At 44.1% G+C, this 23451-nt stretch overlaps 1 protein-coding gene across 1 annotated transcript in view; it reads right to left on the reverse strand.

Annotated features, from left to right (window-relative positions):
• SYNJ2 (synaptojanin 2) overlaps nt 1-22510 on the reverse strand; it is an 89056-nt gene extending 66546 nt beyond the window's left edge. Inside the window, exons 1-2 of the mRNA XM_054023755.1 lie at nt 20649-22510; nt 11274-11360 (exon numbers count right to left, since the gene is read on the reverse strand). Of these exons, the coding sequence (XP_053879730.1) occupies nt 11274-11360; nt 20649-20769 (208 nt within the window). The 5' untranslated portion in view covers nt 20770-22510. The remainder of the gene's footprint in view (nt 1-11273; nt 11361-20648) is intronic.
• Nucleotides 22511-23451: the final 941 nt, after the last annotated feature.

Here is a 23451-nt window from a genome sequence, read left to right on the forward strand (position 1 = left end):
CAACAGAGCTATGCTGATTTACATCAGCTGAGAATCTGGCGCACAGTGAGGAGTTTGAGCGCAGCATTAAGTGATCCTGTAAAGAAACACAAATATACACAAATAATTATAGTCAGTTTCAGCATGAGGGAGGTGGCAGTGACAAACTGATGGTTGTGTGGTGGGTGTGACAGATATGGCAATTTCCGCCAGTATCTTTGGGAGATCTTACTGTATTAAGTTTATGTATCATTGTGGGCCAGGGATTGTATATAATTCCATGGGGGAGGATGACCACCGCTCCTTCAGGAACTAAGAACAGTGGGGCAAATTCACTCAGGTAGTCAATTCTCCAAAGAAGAACCATCACTTGAAGAGGCGCGCATATACTAGTTCAAACTGGATTCTCCAGAGACCAAAAGACAAAGAAAGGACTTTTGGATAAAAAGTCTGAGTTTAAGCCGACTCAGAGACTTCTTTCTGATCCAGCAAATGAACAGGACTTTCTGTCCAGGGGAGGCCCCAATCCTTTTTGGGAAAAAGTTGGAAGGGCTTTGAGGCCCCAAAAGACTGATGGGTGACTTCTGGCAAGCTTTTAGCATGTGTCGACGGACTTCTATGTTTTTATATGTTTTCTCTATAATGCTTTCACCTTAAGAATAAATATGCCTGCTTATAAAGAACGGTGTGGTAATTTGTGACTGCTGGCAATTGCAGTTGTTCATAGCCTTTAAAGAGAAATCAAAGCACAGACGCTGGCCTGTTTAGGCCGTCTTGCTTGCTGGGGATATCAAGCATCAGCAGGAACCCTGCAAACCCAGTCTGCAAAACCCCCGCTCAGGAAGGAGAAAGATGCAGGTTTCTGGTTATTGCCCAAGAGAGGTGATGGCCGAGGAGCCGGGAGCCTAGAGAAAATGCTCGAGGGACCACAGAGGGGAAATACAGGCGCAGTTGCCCTGAATTGTGACAATAGGAATGCTGAGACAAAAGGGATTTTAGATCTAAAACAGGATCTCATGCAAAAGTTTTCACTGGTTGCTGGGATCCTAATCTTTTCTATAGGGATCACAGCCAGAAGGGATCTGAGGGGAAAGGCTGTGTCAGACCAGGAAAAATGAAGTTCAAATCTAATAGTACTTTAAAAAACAAAACAAACAAACAAACAAAAAACAACGGTAGCAGGGTGTATTATGAACAGCCCATTGCTACTGAAACATCTGTGAACGTGAGGGGAGACGCTCTGACAGTCAACACCAGGTGCTGCATACTTATCTTTGAAGTTGTATGCAGTGGTGGTGTAACCGCGTCGGTCCCAGGATATTAGAGAGGCAAGATGGGAGGCTTGCTGGCACCACGGGCTGTGTGGACATGCCCAAAGTTATGCCAGGCAATGCACCACCCTGTGGAGCCACCAGGATTGGAAAGGTGCAAGGATGGTTTAAAGCCACGATAGCGCGCCTCAGCTGTGAGCTTTAGATGCTCAGAATCTAGGGCAAAGGTGGGCAAACTACGGCCCGCGGGACCCTCCTGCCCGGCCCCTGAGCTCCTGGCCCAGGAGTCTAGCCCCCGGCCCTTCCCCCGCTGTTCCCCCTCCTCCGCAGCCTCAGCTTGCCCCGCCGCCGGCACAATGCTCTGGGCGGCAGGGCGGTGAGCTCCTGGGTCAGCGCAGCTGCAGAGCCTGGCCTGACCCGGTGCTCTGTGCTGCACAGTGCGTGGCTGGCTCCAGCCAGGCGGCGCGGCTGTAGTGCCGCCAGTCACCGGTGCTCCAAGTAGCGTGGTAAGGGGGCAGGGAGCGGGGGTTGGGGGGTTTGAATAGAGGGCATGGGAGTTTGGGGTAGTGGTCAGGGGGCGGGGCGGTCAGAGGGCGGGGAACAGGGGGGTTGAATGGGGATGGAGGTCCCGGGGGGGCAGTCAGGAAGGAGCGGGGGTTGGATGAGGTAGTGGGGGGCAGTCAGGGGACAGGGAGCAGCGGGACTGGATGGGGCAGAGATCCCAGGGGGGCCGTCAGGGAACAGGGGGGTTTGAATGGGCCAGCAGTCCAGGGGGGCCATCAGGGGGCCAGAAGCGGGAGGGGGTAGATAGGATGTAGGGGCCAGGCCATGCTCCCCTCCCCTAACCATCCCTCCATACAATTTCCAAAACCCGATGAGGCCCTCAGGCCAAAAAGTTTGCCCGCCCCTGATCTAGGGTGACCAGATATCCCAAAATTTGATTCTTTGTCTTATATAGGCAACCTATTACCCCCCCTCCTGATTTTTCACACTTGCTATCTGGTCACCCTAACAGAATCTAACCCAAGATATTTCACTATTTCTTTGCCAGAGATATTAGCCTATTTTCGTTAAAATATGAAAGCATCTGAGATGTGCAACCCACCCTGGGGCCCCAGATGTTTGGGGAGGGCCTCATCCTGTTCCCACTAAAGCACTGCGTCTAGAAGACAGGTCATTAGCTGGCCCACACTAGATGGGAACCTAGGGTTAACCAAAACCAGCTAACATGTTTTTAAACATGACTTGCCCTGTCTACAATAGGTGTGATGTCCTGTTTAAAATCATGTTTGTTAACATCCTATTTTCCTAGTCTAGACATGGCCCAGTGATTTTGCCACCAACTGCAATAGGAGCTAGAACAGGCCCATGAAATGCAGTTTAAGCACTCTCTACTGTAAGGCTTCTCTGTTAACCTTAAAGGTATTAGAGAAACAAGGTGGGTGAGGCAACATCTTTTATTGGACCAACTTCTGTTGGTGAGAGAGACAAGCTTTCGAGTTTACACAGAGCTTTTCTTCAGGTCTGGGAAACTTACATGTAAGCTCCCAGCCTAGGTCGATGGACTTGGGCTCACGGGGCTTGTGCTACTGAACTAATAATAGCTGTGTAGAGATTGCAGCTTGGGCTCTGAAGCTCACCCCGCCCCTCACCCCGCCCTAGGCATCAGAGCCCAAGCTGCAACTTAGAAGTGGGGTCTGCAAAGCTATTTTTAGAGTACTAGCCCTGCAGGCCCAAGTCTGTCGTCCCAGGCTGGGAGGGTCGCTCTGCCACAGGCTCTGTAGACATACCCTCTTTAGCAGCCCTGAAGGCTTCTCTAATTTACAGCAGTCTCCCAAGGCTACATTATGGGGCACAGCACACCCCAGACTCCCCAGTGCTGTGGCCCCTCCCATCCAACATGCCACCTACACCAGAGCTTGCAAAGGGGTCCCCAGGAGGCAGCCTTAAGGCTGTCTCACAATGCCTGTGCTGGGGGAATCCTCACTGGACGGATACGGAGCTTTGAAAGTCCTAGGCCACTCTGGCCCTTTTATGTGACGTACAGAGGCCAGAGCAGAGGTGAAGATCTTGCCTCTCAAGCTTTCAGAAACATGCACAACAATAAGAATGCTATCAATACAATACCATTCTCAAACTATAAATCATGTCTCTTTCAAGCTTGGAGTTAGGCATGGCCTCAAAACCACCAGTCTCCATCCACGAAAAACCAAGCCCTGAGAGACAGACTTACTGTACTCTCCACCCTTAAAAAACAACAACATTCAACTCTTCTTTTTCAGGGTTCAGATGCTTAGTGGGTCACCAGCTAGTTTCCCACGACATTTTGATGCAGCTTCCTCCATACTTGCTCCACCCCTTTCCTTCTTTGTCAGCACTTTCAGCTTAGCCTTGGAAATGCTCTTCTCTCAGTTCTAAGAAAACTTGCTCCCCATGTTATCTCACTCCTGGGCCTTTCCCCAAGCACTGGCTGCCAATTCCCCCCTCCCCCCTCCAAAGCGGTCTCTAATTACATCTGGTGCATTTGTGATGCGAGCCTAGACTGAGCTATGTCCATTCATCATTTCACTTAGACATTTTGCTGGACTGAAAACACAGTCCCAGAGAATAAAACAAAAGCTTTATTTACCCAAGCATGCTGTCTGAAATACCATCTTGTGTGGCAATAGTAGCATTACCAGTTGCAGGGCCAACTCCTCTAGTTACCATACTTACCCGAAGCAGTTAGGCTAACAAGTCTGATTATAACAACTGTGAGTACATCTCATTCTGAAGCCAGCAATAAATCAAAATCCAACTTCATTTATTTCCAGTTAAAACTTTTTTTTTTTTAAATGTGATTCCTCTTCTGGTATATATCACTTCAACTAAGTAGTGTAGACATAGCCTTAGTTTACACTGCTAAATCTATTCGTTGTTGTTAATATGCAAGATACTTCTATGTTAACAAATTAAAAGCTGACTTTCTCTGTTCCTGAAATTTACAACTGCTAATGTGCTGGGTAATTATTGATTGACCGGGTGAAAATAAAGCATTTATCTAACAAGATTTTAGAGGAGGGTTTTCTAGGCTCTAAACAATTTCACTTTTACTAGCAGACTATTTCCTACTATATGAACTGATGACAACCCGGAATTCTCATGGGATCATGGTTTACAAATTTTCCTGAGCCATAGATTGGCATTAATGCTGTGATATCTTGCCAGCAGAGAGGGAATGGCTTCAAGCCATGGAACTTACTGTAATTATGAGGGCAGAGAAATGAAAATAAGACACACGCTGACGTCCCCGCAGGTCCATATGGTACTTTCCCCAATTTTTTATTTTCAAAATAGAGGAATACTGTTAGCCTCACTAGCCTTAACTTTTCACATGTTTAGCTCTCTATCCGTTTTATTTCTGTCATAATATTTTAATGTTGTATCCCTTGGGATTCCAAATAAAACTCTGATTGAAAAAGTGCAAATAACTGAACTACCATATTAGTATAAAACTACATGATTTGTTTCATTTTTGATCCATCTTGCTGCATCAGCATTGTGCACATGGGCGAGGAACCAACTTAGGAGGAGCTGAACAGCAGTTAGAAGGTTTATGCTTGTTTTACTGAATACAACAAGCAGGAGAATTAAAAAGCTACTGCAGATGTGACAGACGTTTGTTGCTTTACAAAATGTAACTGGCTTCAAGATTAGAAGAAAAAAAATTCTACAAGGCAGACAGTATTCCTTTAAGATCAGAAGAAAAATTAACTCTGAATCAATTCCCTGCAGTTTTCATTTGCTAGCAGTGCTAGTCAGAAGCAAACCTTGTACTCAGGGGACTGAATGTACTCTACTTGTGGCCAGCCTTCATTTGTGGCCAGGAGGTTCCTTGCACACCTATGGAGGGACAGGCCAAAATCCAGCCCTATTTCTCAAAACAAAAAATCTTAGATGAGAAAAGAATGCAAATAAGCTGGAAGAAAGAGAGGAAAAATATGGTAAAAGTCTCCTTTATATCAACATCCCAGGTCAGTAGCAGAAAGCATATTACATGCAGCTTAAACAGCCACAGAATGCTTGATACACAGAGCCAGCAGAAAAGAAAAGCAACCCAGAAAAGGAAACCTTAAAGAGCAATCAAAGAGCTCCAGGTCTTAATATGTACTTCACATTTGCACAAGCAACAATGCCAGCAATGGACCTTTTAAAGTAGCCTTAGAAACCCTGAATCTTCACTTAAATTGCTTTTTAAACAAAAATTAGGATTTACTTTACAAGTGGGTAAAATCTACACTCCTGCTTCATTCCAGCCTTCACAGCGCACATGTGGAATGACATTGTCATCACTACAGCGCTGACAGGTGTTTAGGAACACAGAAGCAGCCATATTGGATCAGACCCTGGCCCATCTAGTCTGGTATCTTGTCTCCCACAATGGCCAGAACCAGATGCCTCAAAGTCAGATATAGAAAATAAGAATATTTGAGAAAGATGGAGGAGTCCACTTTCCATGTTCACTTTCAGGGATAATGAGATAAATTTTGAACACAGTTATCCTGGGGTAAATTTGATGTATAGTAACTGAGATCATTATGTAGCCCAGTGGTGAACCATAATAATCATAGTTGGCTTTAAAGAGGACCTTTAAAGCAAACGGGAAAACTCAGCTATTCGCAGAAATATGTGCTGAATGCGGTGTGTGGGGGGATGAGTCTGGGAGAACATTCAGCAAGACAATAAGACAAAAATTTTATACTTTTTGTTTAGCTCCTATGAAATCAGCTGCCTTGACCAAAGTTCAGTGAGGATACCCCAGGAAGCATAATTCTGGAACATCGCTGATAACAATAAAGTGGCTGCTGTATTAAACCTGCATATATGACTCTTGTTATTCATTTTCTCCCACAGTGTATGTCATAGGTTTCAAAGCTTTCTATTATGAAATACAGTAAAAAGGAGAAACTAGTCAATTCTCATTCTCAATTCACATTGCTGTGAATACCTCAATCTACTCCTCTCTCTCCTTTTGCAAGTGAAATCACCACAGTTTTTCACTCTTGTTATAAGAAAATCCCACAACCCAACCATCGCCTCCTATTCAGTCTCCGCTATATTTCAAGATAAGGTGACCAAAGCTGGGCACCGGACTCCTAATGAAAACATGCATCTCTGCTCGATAAAATACAGTGTTTTTCAGAATTTTTTTTCTAGCCTTATGTTATTGCACCCAAGTATCCCATTTTCTTTTGTGAACTGCAGTTGTCCACTGGGCTTCATTAAGCTATCTTCGCTGACAATTTATACAGCAACTATCTGTATCGAGGGTTCTATTGATCTCCATTTTAATGGATACGGAATTTAAATTTAATTTTTAAATAAAAAACCCTCCTCACACAGACTTACAGACTTTGAGACCAGAAGGGACCATCATGATCATCTAGGGTCTGACCTCCTGCACATTGCAGGCCACAAAATCTCACCCATCCACTCCGGTAATAGACCCATAATCTATTTATATGGCTCCCAGCTCTATGGTAGCCAAGTGCCTCACTGTCATCAACACACATATCCTCACCCCTTCTCTGTGAAGTACTATTATCCCCATTTTACAGCCTGGGAGTTGAGGCTCAGAGAATAAGCGAAGTCTGTGGCAGTCACAAATAGAACTCAACCCAATGTTTTAACCACAAAACATTTATTTGTCCCTCTAAGCACTGATGCTAGACTTTAAGGAGGCAATTTTTAAAGGCACAAATGGAAGCTGGGCACCTACCTGCCCTTTATGCCTGTGAAAATCTCTTACATTTTAGCATATGTATATATATACCCATACACAGATAATGTTTCTCAGAAGAGAAATCTGTTATTTCATCAAATAAAGCAACCCCCATAGTTGATAGTGTCCAGAATTTACCTTATACAGTACACATATCTTCTACTGGCACTACTGCATCTGAACAGTGTGCTGTACAATACCATAAACCCAGCATTCACATACTGCTTAAAATAAACATCACTGCTAAACCTGCCTTGAGAAGCAAAATCTTGGCTGAAGCACAGCACAGAAACCTTCAGCTGTTAATGCTATTACAGCTCCTCCCAAACAAAAAGAAAACGGGGAATCTAGTGAGTCATCCAAATTGACGTAAGTGCACATGAGTGAATGCTGTCATTTCTGGGAAACATTAACTTTGTGAGCAGCTTCACAGAGTCCATCAGCATTCTTGTGCAAAGGCAAGGCAATGTAAAAAGCAGCCTCTATTCGCCTCTCCTTGGCAGGTAGAAATGGAGTACACTAAACTTCTGTAGACAAGGAGACTTAAGACTTGTACTGATCCCTAAGTACTGGTATTTACAGGTTAATTCATTGCCCTGAGAGCTCCCAGACACATTTTGTATTTCCTACAAAAGACTGTTTCTCAGCTTGGCAAATACGCTCTTTTGTGTATGCCTTTGAAGAGTATTTTCAAAATATTTTTCGCTAATTTAGCACTCACAATAGGTGCTGATTTGCTTGCAGGTTTCCCATAGTGACCAACTGGTCAAATAGACCACTCTGTCACTGCCTATTCCATAGGTTCCTGAACTTTGGTCTGCAAACCACTGGTGCACTGCAGAGAGCTGGCTGGTTGCATTGCGCTGCTCTCCTTGTTTCCAGCTGCTAAAATGCATTAAAAGAAGTGAAAAATACATTAAATATCTTCCTGTTGTCACTTTTCCATGGAAGCAATTGCTGTAGGGATTGTGAAGTCACATATTTGGGACCAGAGAAAAATGCTACTCCAACTACCAACGAGAGAGCAGGCGCGCAAACGACATTCTCTCTCTCTCTACTCTCTGTAATCTGCCCTGGGAAATGTTTGGGAACCTTTGGTCTGCTCTATTTAAGTACAGCCCTCTGTGGCTTTTTTAAAGATATCTATGCAAATATAACTTGCAGCCAATCCTTATTATCAAGCCATTAACAGATTTTTTGGCAGTCTCTCTTCAGAAGTGGCTTTGAACAGGAACAGTACAGAGGTAAAATTCTGACAAGATAGAGATATACACTGGCAGAGATCTGCAGGGGGAATTTCTCAGGTCATGGTCACCAGAAATAACTAGATTTTCTCAAAAAATAAATAAACAATGTGGGGAAACATAGTAGTAAAAGTCTGAAGAAAGGAAAAATAGGTATTAACACACAGCTGCCATATGTTTGTTTATCCCCTATGAAACATTTAATATGACGGTTATAGGGACTTCATAGATTTCATAGAGTTCACAGATTTCTAAGGCTGGAAGAGATCATTACATCATCTAGTGTGACCTACTGTGTACTGCAATCTATCACAGAACTTCATCCAGATACACCTTTCTTGAGCCCAGTGATGTCAGATGACTGAACTGTTGTGTGTCCCAGGCAGAGAACAGGAGGGACTGAGGTGCCACCTGTGATTGATTTAGTTCCCCTCCACAAAGAGGGAACTAGCTATAACAGTGGTTTGAACTGCTTGTATTTATTCGCCACATCCCTTAACTATCACAACAGCAGGTTTAATTGAACTCCTCTCAGGATTGCCAAGAAAAATGGACCATACACTCTCTATTTTATTTTCAAGAGCATGAACAAAGCTGATATTCAGTTTAACAGAATTGCTCAACTACCCCACAAGAAGCTGAACAAACCAAACAAAAAATCCCCTTCTTGTTTCAAGTAGTGAGATAGATCTGCAGGTTTACACTGTGATATAGAGTGTTCATCTGTAAGTAACTGCTTCAAATCCATCCCAAATTGTAGTAGATGGAGTCATTACCACCTAACAGCTGGTCAGTGTCCTATATGAGCTAGGCTATGTCTACACAACACCACTGCAAGGTCTCCTTTGTAGCCACTTTATGCCTGCGGGAAAGAGCTCTCCACACTCAACGAGCAGTGGCAGCTGTGTCGGCGGGACACGCTCTCCTGCCAACATAGCTCTGTCCACACCAGTGATTTTGTTGGTGAAACTTAGGTCAGGGGTGTGTTTTTTCACACCCCTTACCAACAAAAGGTTTGCCGACAAAAGTGCTAGTATGGACAAAGTCTAAGTCTAAGTCTAATCTTATATTAGTTCCTAGTATACAGGCATTCACCCCATTACTATGTTTGTTATCCCTGTTGGCAGGTTCATTAAAGAGGCCAAGGATTGAGTAGATGTGGAATGCAAATGAAGTAGTCTCACACCTCCAAGTCATTGCCAGGGCAGCGCCGGGAAGTTTGTACAGCTCTTACCTGCATTATACATAGAGAATTTCAGTCTCTCAAGTGTAAATGAGGCATATTTTACAAGCACTAAAAATTACTTAAATGTTGGTTTAAAACCACCTTAAACACTGAACTGAAATGTATTTTTAGTGGGCCCAATTCTGCAAGGTACTGAGTGCCCTCAAATCAGTGAGTTATGGCTCTGTTCCTATAGCACTACAAAAATTCATTTTATGTTCCTGTTGTAGAGAGTAGCAGCAGCTTCTTTGCTAATTCAAGAATCCTGAAAGCATATGAAAATTAACAGCAATGCTGATGCATAATGATATTCTGCAGTGTGTTAGTTGAAGTTATGGGGCTCATTCAGAAAACACTCATGCATGCAAGAAAGCCCATTGAAGTCAATTTGGCTTTTCATGTGAGTAAAGTCATTCATGTACATTGGCATTTGCACAACTGGGCCCTTAGTAATCATAAGAGCCATTATTTAAACTAGCTCAATTCAAAACAAAAGGAAGGGAGGGGAAAAATCAACATTTGTATTATACAAAAGTGGTAGGAAAAACAACAAGCTGCTAAGAGGGTCTTATGAAACTAGGGTTACCATACGTCCGGATTTTCCCGGACATGTCCAGCTTTTTGGTCCTCAAATCCCCGTCGGGGAGGAATTTCCAAAAAGCCGGACGTGTCCAGGAAAATAGGGAGGCATGGTAAGGGGACCGCCTCTTCCCCGGGCTCCAACTTTCCCGGCTCCCGCCGCTCTCCCCAGCGCAGCAGCAGCCGGAGCCCGGGAGGAGGCGGCTGCGCGCTCGGATGCCGCCCGCCGCCTCTGTGCCCCTGCAGATCGGGGGAGTTGTTAGTTTTGCTGCAGCCACTCGCACTTGGGCAAAAGACGCTCGGGGGACCCCGAGTGCGAGTGGAGTGGCTGCAGCAAAACTAACAACTCCCCCAATCAGGGCCGGCTTTAGCAAGAATCGGGCTGCGCTCCAGCCAGAGCTCTGGACGGGGTCGTGGGGCTTGGGTCCGGGCTGGAGCTGCTGGGGCCGGAGCCAGAGCAGCCGGGGCCGGGGGTGCTCGGCCGGGCCGGAGCCGCTCAGACGGAACCGGGGCCCGACCCGAGCCGGGCCAGAGCCGTTGGGACTGGGGCTGCTCGGCCAGGGACGGGGCTGGGCTGGAGCCGCTCAGCCAGGGCCCCGGGGCCCGAGCCGAGCTGGAGTCGCTAGGGCTGGGCCAGAGCCACTCGGCCGGGGCCGGCACCCCAGGGCCTGAGCCGAGCCGGGGCCAGAGCCTCTTGGCTGGGGCCGGCCGTCGGAGGGAGCCACTCGGCCGGGGGCGGGCAGAGCTGGGCTGCGCCTCCTCGCGTACCCCCAGCTTACCTGCTGCCTGCCTGCCTGTTTCAGGCTTCCCGCGAACATTTGATTTGCGGGAAGCAGAGGAGGGGGAGGAGCAGGGGGCGGAGCGTTCAGGGGAGGGGACAGCGTTGGGGCGGGGACTTTGGGGAAGGGGCAGGGTGGAGTTGGGGCGGGGCCGGGGCCCCACGGAGTGTCCTCTTTTTGCAGTATTGCAATATGGTAACCCTACATGAAACAAAGGAACGCAAGATACTTAACCTAAAAACTCTTAAGATAATAGTTGACATTGTGCTTTTAACCTAATGCACAGTTTATAAAAAATACATTTGCATCAATAAAATGGTTATATTTAGCAATAGCCCAAATGTCTTCCAAACCTGACAGAAATTGGGCAACTCTGGTCACTGGGATTAAACCATGTTTGTTTGGGCATCTAACAACATCCCAAAAGCTACTTACCACATTTTAGCCGGAGCTCTCCCAAGCAGCCATAGGCATCCATGAGCTTTTCATATTGCCCTTTAATTGCCTCCTTTTCTTCAGGAGCTGAGAAGAAACACAATACAAAGGCACCAAGCCTTAGTTATACAATTCAGTTTTCAGACTGGTACAGTCCTGTACCAAACCCCTCCCCTCACTCAATAAATAAGACAATTAGATAAACACATGAATGAGCATGTGGGGTTTACAGTGTTAAACTAGGAAGCTATTTAAAAGTGATGGAACATCCCCATAAAAGACTGAGTGTTAGAAGATGCAAAGAAGCATGTTCAAACACCACACAAAGGAAAAAGAGAAGAGTCAGTTGTAAATCCACAAACAGATCATTAATTATCTGTTGCATCTACTAACACATGGTGCAGACACCAGCAAATGGACTATCACTATCAGAATAAAAACACACACACACACACAAACAATTAATTCATACAGCCCTAAGACCAGAGCGGTTTTAAAAAAAAAATTATTTGTTTGAGTGTTAGGCATGTGCTAGGCATTTTCCAGACATATGAGAAGGAACCATCCCTGCCCCAACAATCTCACAGTCAGAGTGAAGACAGACAGAGGACATGGAAGGGGAACAACAAACTGGGATTTTTTTTATACAAGGCAACAAGATTCAATATAGGCAGCATGGCAAAAATGAGTTTTTGAGAGTCAAAAATGTATTTTATTGAAATCAAAACTATTTGGCAAAAGAGCAAATCAATGTAAATTTACATCAGAGTACACAAGAGAACCTATTCTGATCTCAGTTATACCAGTGTAAATCTGGAGTAAATCCTCTCAGGCCATCTTTATAGATCATAAAGAAACAAAGAAGGGGCAGAAAATCGTTTTCCTCCTTTTCTAATGGCAGCAGAAGCACACTTTACGATAGAAGCAAAATCCTTGCCCCAAACACTGCAACCTTCAGGACCCTTCACTAAAAGAGAAGATGACAGAAATAGCTAAAACAACAAGGAGCCCTTGTGGCACCTTATAGACTAACAAATTTATTTGGGCATAAGCTTTCGTGGACTAAAACCCACTTCATCAGATGCATGGAGTGGAAAATACAGTATGATGAAGTGATGCATCAGCCCATGAAAGCTTATGCCCAAATAAATTTGTTAGTCTGTAAGGTGCCACAAAGACTCCTCGTTTTTTTGTTTTGTTTTGTTTTGTTCTTTTGCTGACAGACTAACAGGCTACCACTCTGAAAGAAATAGCTAAAGAGATTGAGATAACAGACTGATGGGGGTGGCGATGAGATTAACAAACTCGCAGGCTAGACACAAGAGGTAGCAGGGAGAATGGAGATATTTCTTCAAGAACCAGGAACCGGAATGTGCGTCATCAACAACATGTATGTTAAGGGCATGATCTAAACTAAAGACCAAAGTGTACAGCATGTGTATCAATGTGAGATTAAGCAATACAAAAATATGACACCACGTGCAGCTCATGGCAAGCAGCAGCTGATGTTGCTGTGTGTAGAAAAGCCACAGAAGTTGGCAAGGCAAGCCAACACACTGCACGCATATTAGCAGAGCTTGGAACAGAGATGGAAGTTTCAGCAAACATCAGATGTTAAGCCTGGGCTAGCTTGGTTTTGCAAACAGTGCTGCAGATATATCCTGTCATTTAGGCCAGATCTACACTAGAAACTTTTGTTGGTATTGTAATGTTGGTCAAAGGGGTGATTTTTCATGACATTTCTATAGCGGCAACAGCCTTAGTGTAGACAGTTATACCAGTGAAAAGTGCTCTTGGCAGCATGACTTGTTTTGTTCACAGAACCAATGAAAGCTATACCTGCAAAAACTCCTTTTCTGCTGATGTAAGCTGCATCTACACTATGTGGGTTTCCTGATGTAGCCAGTATAGCTATACGAACAAACCTCTTCTACTGAAGACTAGGCCTTAGCTTATCAGGTCAATGAACAGGAAATGGAATGCTGGAGATAGACTGTGTATTGTCATCTCCTAATTAGCTAAATGTGAGCCGCTTTGGCTGGCTTCTCATGGAGAGAAGATCCAAGATGCAGGCATAAGCAGTTCTCATGGGCTGTATGGTACAGATCTACTGGAGGCCTAGCTTTGTTAATAAAATGTTATCATTTAACGTATCAGGAGTGTTTCTAGTGATTCTCCTCAAAGTACTGAGCTGCAGAGACCGCAAGGACAGATTTTCTCCACAGATCCGGCCCCTATATGCTGCGCTACCAGTGTACAGGGGTCATTAACGTGCCATCAGGGTCTGGGGGAGAATCCACCCGGTGGAGGTACAACATAGGGGCTCCAGAAATGGCCCTACGCTGCTCCCTTCACAAGAGTTAGCACAGGGAGTGTGTCTGGGGCAGGGCTGTGCACAGGACATGGCACTATGAGGATTCTAGGCTGTGCTGCATCCAATAGGCAACCCAGGATGAGTTGGCATAAATTATTATCAGATAGGGGAAATTGTATCAGCCGGTTTCATTTTTGCTGAGCACCATTTTGTCCCCTGGAGGAACTCCGAATCCAAAGGGCACAAATGTCGCATCAAGCCACATTTGCCCATCCCTCCACCCCTTGGAGATGCAGCCCAGAATTTAACCTTGCAGGTTTACAGTAGCCTCTGAACATAGTAACTAACAACATGCCAAACACAGCTGTAGTTGGTGACACGGGGGCTATACAAATCTGGAGGGTGGGAAAGTCCACAGGTCTGTACAGACTGGGTCTTTGTGCCCATTTACGATATATATTGTGTGGTAGAGTCTAGAGGCCCCATCCCCACGGTGCTGGGCATTGTACAAACTCATGATAAAGAGGCACCCTCTGCCCTAAAGACATTACATTCTAAGGCTTGGTCTACACTACCAACTTATGTTGGTATAACTACATCGCTCAGGGGTGTGGAAAATCCACACCCCTATGCGACGTAGTTATACTAACCTAACCTCCCAGTGTACACAGCGCTATGTCAACGGAAGGGCTTCTCCTGCCAACATAGGTACTCCACCTCCCCGAGAGGCGGTAGCTAAGTCGATTGGAGAACCTCTCCAGTTGCCAGAGGTAGCATCTTCACTACATGCTACAGCGGCACAGCTGCACCGGTTCAGCTGCACTGCTGTTACTGTAAACAAGCCCTGAGTAACTGTATGGTCCAAAATCAAAACAGTATTTGGTTTGCTATTTTTTGAGTGGAGAAAGAGGTTTAGACCGAATTTGAATTAAGCCAGATGGTATCAAAGTGAACAGCAAATTAGTCAGTAGGCCTAATTCACTGGGCACTAAAGGTATACAGTAACTCCTCACTTAACGTTGTAGTTATGTTTCTGAAAAATGCGACTTTAAGTGACACGATGTTAAGCAAATCCAATTTCCCCATAAGAATTAATGTAAATGGGGGGGGGGTTAGGTTCCAGGGCAGCTTCCCCTACTCTGCAAGCACCAGAGGCGAGGGGTTCAACCTCCAGCACACCCACTCCACTCCTTCCTCCAAGCCCCCACCCTTGACCTGCCTCTTCCCCCCCCCCCACCTCCTCCCCCTTTACTTCGCTCCCTGCGTCCTGGCTCCTCCCCCCTCCCTCCCCTCCCTTCTAAACGCCGCAAGCCTGCTGATTGCCATGTAGGGGAAGGAGGGTGGAGGTGTGCAGAGTCCTCACTCCTCCCCCTTCCCTTCTGCCCGGGGCAATCAGCTGGCTTGCCACGTTCGGGAGGCAGGGGGAGCCTGCGCACTGAGTCCTCGCTCCTCGCCCCTCCTTGCCTCCAAAACGCCGCAAGCCAGCTGATTGCAGGAGGTGTCTTTCCCCTTTGCAAGGTATAAAGGCCAGTCACAATAAAACATAAATTAATAGGAATTTTTTAATGAAATGTAAAATAAATGTAAACAAAGCCAGGCGTTTTTGTTTGGATTGAAACATTCCCCTGTAGTGTTTGCAACTCATGCTAGGGTGCAAGAATTAGAACCAGAATGTGAATGTCTAAAAACAAAAGTAAGATTAATGTGTCTATGGTTGTCCAAACTGGATGAAGCACAAAGAGTAATCTGTCCAAGTAGTGAAACTACCGTAGAACTTTACAATTTTTTTAGTTATAAAACCCTAAGGTATCATTGAGCAACACAGGGAAAGATGTGTGTGCTTTACATCGGATATAATATTCAACCTGAAAGTAACCTTTCAAGCACCATTTTTTCCCTTTCGCTAGATCACAAAATACCTTAAACATTCTAGCTTCAATTCCTTACTTTATTAAGAGTGAGAAGTATCAATGCATAAGATGGCAACTACCAGTTCTGCTTATAATATAAAGTTATGTTTAAATTAACCCTTTTTGAAACTCCAAACCAGACCCCCAGCAACTTAAAGGAATAAAACAGCAATGTACTGTATTTAATTATAAAATCATTCTTCAAGCACCTTTCTTAGCATCAAATTTTAGACACCCTTGATCTAAATTCTATACCAAGTTGGCTCCCTTCTCAAAAATTTAACCCCAGCAAAGGCGCAAGCAAATGTACTGACACAATGCAATTAGCCTTTAATAAATCCAATAAAAAGTGATGACTTTTCCATATAACATATAAAAATATTATTTCAGAACCTAATGAAAAGCACCACTCAAACTCCTACATCTCAAAATGCACTAATCAAGCATGATCTTTCTCTGTGAATTATGCGCTTTAAGTAACAGTGGCCAATTCAAGTGGCAGAGCGCAAAATCCTTTATAGAGTTTCCTTTGTATTCCTTAAGGGTCAGATCCTACTCCCACTGACTTCAGTGGGAGCAGAATTGGGACGTAAATGTTTGGAACCCAAGTAACTGGTACTTTTATAAGTGCCTCAGCAGAAGAAAGGCAGAGAGAGACCACAGTTCCTACAGCTAAATTAGGGTTGGAGCCGGGCACACCTAAAAACATTGGCTGATAGAGGCAAGTGGCTTTTCAAGAAAAGAGCAGGAGGAAGAGAGCCTGGCACCCAGTGGCAGGATCTAGCGCCTCCCTCTGCCTACTTAGGTCCTGATCCTGCAAACACTTGCATATCTGCTTAACTCTATGTACTCATGTGTGTAAATTTTATAACATGTGTAAGCATTTGCAGGATCAAAGCTGTGATGTGGTGGAGGCAGCAGCAGCAACTTGTTCACCTCACCTGTGTTTCTCCTACTAACCAGAGAAACATGAGAACTTTTCCACAAGATGCAAACACAAAACAAATAGAAACCTGATCACATGTGTTTCTCACATCACATTGTGAGAAACAATATAGTTAGCATATTACCTAGGATTGTGCTTAGTGGCATCCTATAAATATGATAGACTAAGCTGATGGACTAAGATGATTCTGACTTCCTTCTCCCATCCTCACCAAAAAGGCCAAAGACATTACATATACTCACATTCTACCAGTTCCAACAAACAAAATAATTATTTTTTTCACTAAAAATCTTCCTATCCCACATTCAGTCTTGCTAAATCAGCTTTAACCTCCTTCCACAGAGGCTTCCAGCAATCAGGATCTATTCTGTAATACCATGTAGGTCAAAGAAGATGTTATCACTTTACAAAAATGAGGTTTTGGGCCAGGATTACTGTCAGTACATTAGGATGTTAAATTAACAACAATCAGATGATTTAGCAATTTTCTAGAAACTAAACAGTATCATTCCAAAAAGAAACCCTAGGAGTAGCACTTCAGAGAGGTTAGTTCCCAGGGCTTCGGTATTAGACTGGAAATATTCACATTCTAGCAAGCTGATTTACAAACACACTATATTTATAGTATATACTTTTTAATTTAACATCCCAACAAAAGTCTGGTAATAGAATAATGAAAAACACATTGTGTAAAGTGTAGCATGAGTTGGTTTAATCGGTAAACATAGCAGCACACACAGCAAAAGCCTGCTCTGAAACTCCTCTGATGAACTTAAGGCCAACTGTTGTGTAACATACAAGTCATAAAACATCTGTGACTGTGGCGGCTTAGTTATCTTAACATGGTAATATATTATTTTAATATCTAATTTGCTATTATTATCTATGACATGTAGACCTAGCCCATCAGGAACCATTTACGCATAATTTGCATAGTTTTCTAATGTATAACAAATACGAATCCTATAGACTACATTCATCACTAATAAGCTTCACCCTCAAGTGCACAAAACATGTATTCAACAATTTGCCCACACAATGTAATGCATCAGTGCTTATATAGAACATGTTCCAACAGACTACAAAAGATTCCAAAAAGAAAAGGATAATTTGACATTTAAGAACGCAAACAAAGTTTTAAGAATGCAAACACAATTTTGAACTTTGCCATATAATTATCTCAGCATGACAGAAAAATGGATCACACTGTGGGTTCTTTTCTGTATTTTAGTAAATATAAACATGTTCAAATTACATTTAATCAACGTACAGCAGTCAAATAGTTTGTGCATTATTTGTGTTGGACTACTAAGATCAGCTGAAAGAATATGCTAAGAAGCAGCTGGGGAAAGGTCTAGATGTATGTGTACACCTCTACCCCGATATAACGCTGTCCTCAGGAGCCAAAAAATCTTACCAGGTTATAGATGAAACTGCATTATATCGAACTTGCTTTGATCCGCCAGAGTGTGCAGCCCCCCTCCCCCCAGAGCACTGCTTTACCGCGTTATATCCGAATTTGTGTTATATCGAGGTAGAGGTGTAATTACAAAGCTAAAATTAATTTTAACATAGCAGACGTATATAAAATGTGTAATTATTATGATTATTAAGCATTTGTATTGCAGTAGCAGCTAAAGGCCCAACCAGGTGGGCCCCATTGTTCTAGGCACTGTACAAACATATAATAAACGGCAGTCTCTGCTCCAAGAGCTTACAAACTGAATGCTAGCCTTGTCCCACACCCTTTGGTTCCAATCCTGCAAATACTTATGCGTTTGCTTAACTTTACTACTGCAGGTAGTCCCGTTGACATCATTTCACTGGATTCACTCATAAGTAATAAAGTTAAGCACATGCCTATATGTTTGAAGCTCTGGGGCCTTGGCATGTTGCTCATTTTCACAGATTGTATGGTCCTCAAGGCAGGGACAGTGTCTACCTCTAATTTTTCCAACTTGCAATATTTGAGAGACTTGTTTTTAATAATAATAATTTTCCCCACTATTCTTCATAAGTGAAAGTTGCTTCTTCAGCAGAGGCTAATGCTTAATGTTCTTCTACTGTGAATTCCATGAAGAACTGTTCTCTTTCAAACTGGCTACCCTCTTCCATTGTTATAAAATGAGATTGAAGCTGTAGGGCTGCCACTAGCAAAATGCCCTCTTTCAAAATGCACTGTTAATGCACCCAAACAATCTTAACTTCACACCATGGTGACACTATAAGGAAAAAAATTAAAAATCAAATGTATCTTTAAATAGCAATTTAATTTAATCTAGGACTACAAACACTATTTATTATGCACTAATCATAATTATCTGGCTATTACATGGCATCATTATAGGGAGGAGTTAAGGTTGTTTGAATGCCATAGATGCATTTCCAAATCTAAATATATCTTTTAAATTAAATTTAACTCTGAATTTCATGGGCTTGTAATGCTGGCTTTGGAGATAATTACAACAGCCTCATAGTGCCTTTCCCATTACTGATATGTATGCCCAACCTTAACTCCAGTTCAATGTATTTTTTATCTGGGAACATGATAAAGACATTGTATGCCGTACAACACACTAGAAATACAGGGAGACACAAGGACAACTGAAATTGTAATTCTGACTCATTCAGAGGCTTGAAAAGGGGGGAAAAGGTGTCCAGTCATTGCTTTGAATGTGATTTTAAATTTTTCATTGTACAAAACAAAGAGGTTCTAAGTTATAAGGTGACCAAAGATTTACAAACTGAAACATTGGGCTTAGATCAGTTTCCAGTTTTGTTTTAAATTTCTTGCTTGTAAAATCTCCATTTCCATACTTGCTATCATTCCATTCTGTCATTTTAACTAATAGTGGTGGGGAAGGGAAAATATTGATTCTTTTCCCATTAAAATAAAAAATTATGAGTCTCTTTTTGTGCATAATAAACAAAGGAACTGAACCCCTCCCCCTCCCCCCAAAAAACTTCAAATGTCCCCTGGCCCTAGTCCTTGATGACTAATGGTTGGTTGGTAACTATGAAAAAATATTTTTAAATAAAATGATTAGGGATTGACATTTGTTTTTGCCATGTTCAGCAAAGAATTTCTCACAATTTTATGTATATAAGAGGCTACCGCTCTATAGTTTTGCACATCAGTGTTGCAGCTGTAGGTTTTTGTTTCTAAAGAGCATGGAAGTTTAAACCATATGAAGTTGCACAAAAGTACAATTGCACAACTCTATAGTGCCACAGGTATTTTTTGTTTTAATCTTCATTTCAGGATGGGGAAATTAGGTAACCATCTTAGATATTTGCCTAGTTTTACAACAGACTACATAAAATGCACTAGCAAAGTCAGTACAAACTAAAATGTCATGCAATGACTTGTTTATACTGCTTTATAAACTATACACTGAAATGTAAGTACAAAATTTATATTCCAATTGATTTATTTTATAATTATATGGTAAAAATGAGAAGTAAGCAATTTTTCAGTAAATAGCATTCTGTGAGACTTCTATATTTTTATGTCTGATTTTGTAAGCAAGTAGTTTTTAAGTGAGGTGAAACTTAGGGGTACGCAAGACAAATCAGACTCCTGAAAGGGATACAGTATAGTCTGGAAAGGTCATGAGTCACTGGTAGGGGGAACCTGTCCCGAACACCTAATTTGGGGCTGAAAATTTCAGCATGGGGCAAGGCAGCGGGCGTTACAATGCTGAACTCTGAGTAATGCTTTAAGGCTCAGGGCCCTCCTCTACACTAGTTCCTCCACTGTTGGTACTGCTCATCAGGCTGTGCCAACGGTAACTACAGTAGAGGGAAAAAGTCTAGTGTCACCCTGGCCTTGCTGTCCCACTGTGGGGAGGAGGCTACCAGCCCCCTGACAGGTGTAATTGGTAGAGCCTTAGCCTTCTGCAGAGCAGCCCAAACTTTCACACGTGTAGGGATCCCGATAACAGCAGCCCAGCCAAGGGCAGATTCAGCTCGGGACACCCTGAGCACTTTAGAAAATCTGCCCTTACTTTGGTGCCTAACTGGGAGCTGAGCTCTTTGAAAATCTGGCTCTGGACGCTTAGACCTTAGATACTGGTCTGTGCCCACATGAACACCCCCCCACACACACACACACCCACACACCCCAGTCTGACCCACTCCGCACCGCACTCCCAGGTGCGCTCAGCGCAGCCACGCCCTGCCCGCCGCCCGCCAGAGGCACTTACTGAGGGTGGCCACGGTGCCGGCCTCCAGCAGCAGACAGTCGTGGCGGCTACGCGCCTCGAGCAGGGCACTCGGAGCCGGCTCCTGCTTCCAGAGCAGCCGCAGCCCTTTGCTCAGAGCCATGGGGGCAGCTGGCCATAGGGAGGAAGGCGCAGGAGACGCACCCGCTCCCCGCCGAAAACCAAGGCACCAACAACGGGGAGCGGGCAGCAGAGAAAGCGTCGCCGCTTCTTCCCTTCCGGGGATCCACCCACCCAGCCACCGACCGCGTGTGGTCCCGGAGAGAGCCGGCTCCCTGCAGTAGCGCCCCCCGCCCCAAAGTCACCAACTGGGCTGGGGGCAGCGAAAACGCCGCCGCTTCCCCCCTGGCCGGGCTCAGAGCCGCCCCCACACGAAGGGGAGCCGGGGGCGCACCAGGATCGCCGCGAGCTGCCCGCCCAGAAAAAGGCTCTAGCAACTCGGCGGGGAAACAGAAGTTGCCGTTGTTTCCTTCTCCCCTCCCGGCCAACGCGGCAGAGAGCTCGGGCCGCCCCGGCTCCTTGCAGTCCTCCCCCAGGCAAAGGGGGACCTGGCTGGATTGCCGGAGAGTCCTTGGCTCCAGCGGCAGCCCGCTGCGCCTCGCTTTCTCGCGCTACCCGCGGCGCCGGTCCCGTGTAAACTCGGAGTTGACTTTGGTCCTCCCTTCTCCTGCGGCGGCTCCTCCTCCCGCTCCGGGACAGGTAAAAGCCATTGTCCGTCTGTCTCCTCCCCTGCCCGCCCTGCGGGAAGGGCGGGGTTGGAATCACTGCTCCCAGACTAACAAAACAGGGCGAGGAGAGACGTCCCACAGCCGGCACCCGCCTGACTTGGAGGAGAAGTGAAAGTGGCAGTTCCAGGCGTATCCTTGGGGAGCTAATGAGAAGGGCAAGATCCAGACACTCCTAACCTTTGACCCAGATCAGATGTGGATCTCAACAAGCAAAACTTCTCCCCACACTACACCGCATGCTGCATCCCTGGAGGACAGCAACTAATACCGCACTCTTATCTAGTGTCTTTCAAATCAGACGCTCAAAGTGTTGTACACACATGAACTAATAACGAGAGGGCATAAAGTAACTTACAAGATAAGCTAAGTAGTGATTAAAAATGCTAACAACATATCACATGAAAATATGCCAAATGCCAATTCATCCAATAGGGAACTTTTCATATTGGTACAGACAGAACATCTATCCTAGCCAACCCTGTATAAATTAAACACACCTTTACCATTGAGAACCTGGGATAGTCCTATCTGCACTGGTGGAAGTCAAGCTCCTGCCTGCCTAAATTTCTCGAGAGACAAGGTGGGTGAGGTAAAATATTTTTATTTTTAGTTCATCCAATAAAATCTTGTCTTTCTAATATCCTGGGACCAACACAGCTACTGTGCTGCAAACAACAATGGTAAATTTCCCCATGACGTTTTGTTGTATTGCTTCTCAATTCCTGTTCTAAACAGCTGTGTAGCCTTATTAAACAGCTCCCGCATTCCTCTCCAGAGATGGCTGCAGTTCAGTGGTAAGGTGACTTATATTTATGTAAGTAGATACTGGAATTCTTTGCACACTCAAAGTTCCCACTGAGTAATATGAAGTGAGTGCCAGATTTGACCCCTAGTTTGTAAAATGCTTTGGGCTGAAAGATGCTATATAAGTGTATGTTATTTTTATAATTAATAAGTCTCTTGTTTCTTCTAACAATGTCCAGGAATAGAACTTGGCAGATTAAACTTTTTTTTGGAGAAAAGTGTGGATTCAGTGGCAATGAACTGTTTTGCAAATTTGTTTATTTTGCAAAATTGTTCAATTAGAAAACAAATTCTGGGAAAAAATCGTGATTTATTTGTGGTCTGAAAACAATTTTTTGTTTCAAAAGTTTCTTTGATTTATTAAAGTTTTTTAAAATGTTTGAAATCTACAGTTTTATTCAACTCAAAATGTTTTTTTTTACTTTTCAGTTTCCCCAAAATTTTGATTGATCCAAAATGACTTTTTAAAAAACTTTTTTAAAATTGTCAATTATTTAAAAAAAATAAAGGAATTATTCACCCAGCTTTATCCAGGAACCTCCTTCTCTTTCTAGTAGTGCAGTGTTCCTCCCACACTTCCTTGTTGAGTAAAGAGAGCTGCCAGATTTTCCCAGAATGCAATAATACAAACACCGATAGCAAGGCAGGTGTGGGTGGATATGCAAATATGCAAACACAGCTTTGGAGGTTGTGTGGAAACAAACAGAACTAGGTTCCTTAACCTCTGTTAAGGTGACCGTGCTTCTAACCAGTTACAAAACAATTGTGGCTGTAGTTGTAGTGTGGATGAACCCCAACTTAAGTATTCAGGGAAACAATGACACACAAAATGCTGCTTATTATTTGCATTTTATTCATGCCTGGGGACATTAGTCAAGGCTCCATTGTGCTAGTCCCTGTATGGACACATAGTATAAACACAGTCTCATGGAGTTCAAAGCAAACAAACTTCAAAAACCGAAATCTGTTATAGTACTCTAAGGCCATGTCTACACTACCACTTATGTCGGTAAAATGTATGTTGCTCAGGAGTGTGAAAAAAACACCCCCTCCCCGAGTAACATAAATTTCACTGGCATAAGTGGTAGTGTGCACAGTGCTATGTTGGCAGAGCTTCTCCCACAGTCATAGCAACTGCCAGTCGTGAAGGTGGTTTTATTATGTAGACGGGAGAGCTCTCTCCTGTTGGCATAGAACAGCTACACGAGCACTCTTACAGCTGCATCGATACAGTTGTGCCGCTGTAAGGTCTG

Source organism: Malaclemys terrapin, chromosome 3 (assembly GCF_027887155.1).
Source record: "Malaclemys terrapin pileata isolate rMalTer1 chromosome 3, rMalTer1.hap1, whole genome shotgun sequence".
Classification (NCBI taxonomy): domain Eukaryota; kingdom Metazoa; phylum Chordata; order Testudines; family Emydidae; genus Malaclemys; species Malaclemys terrapin.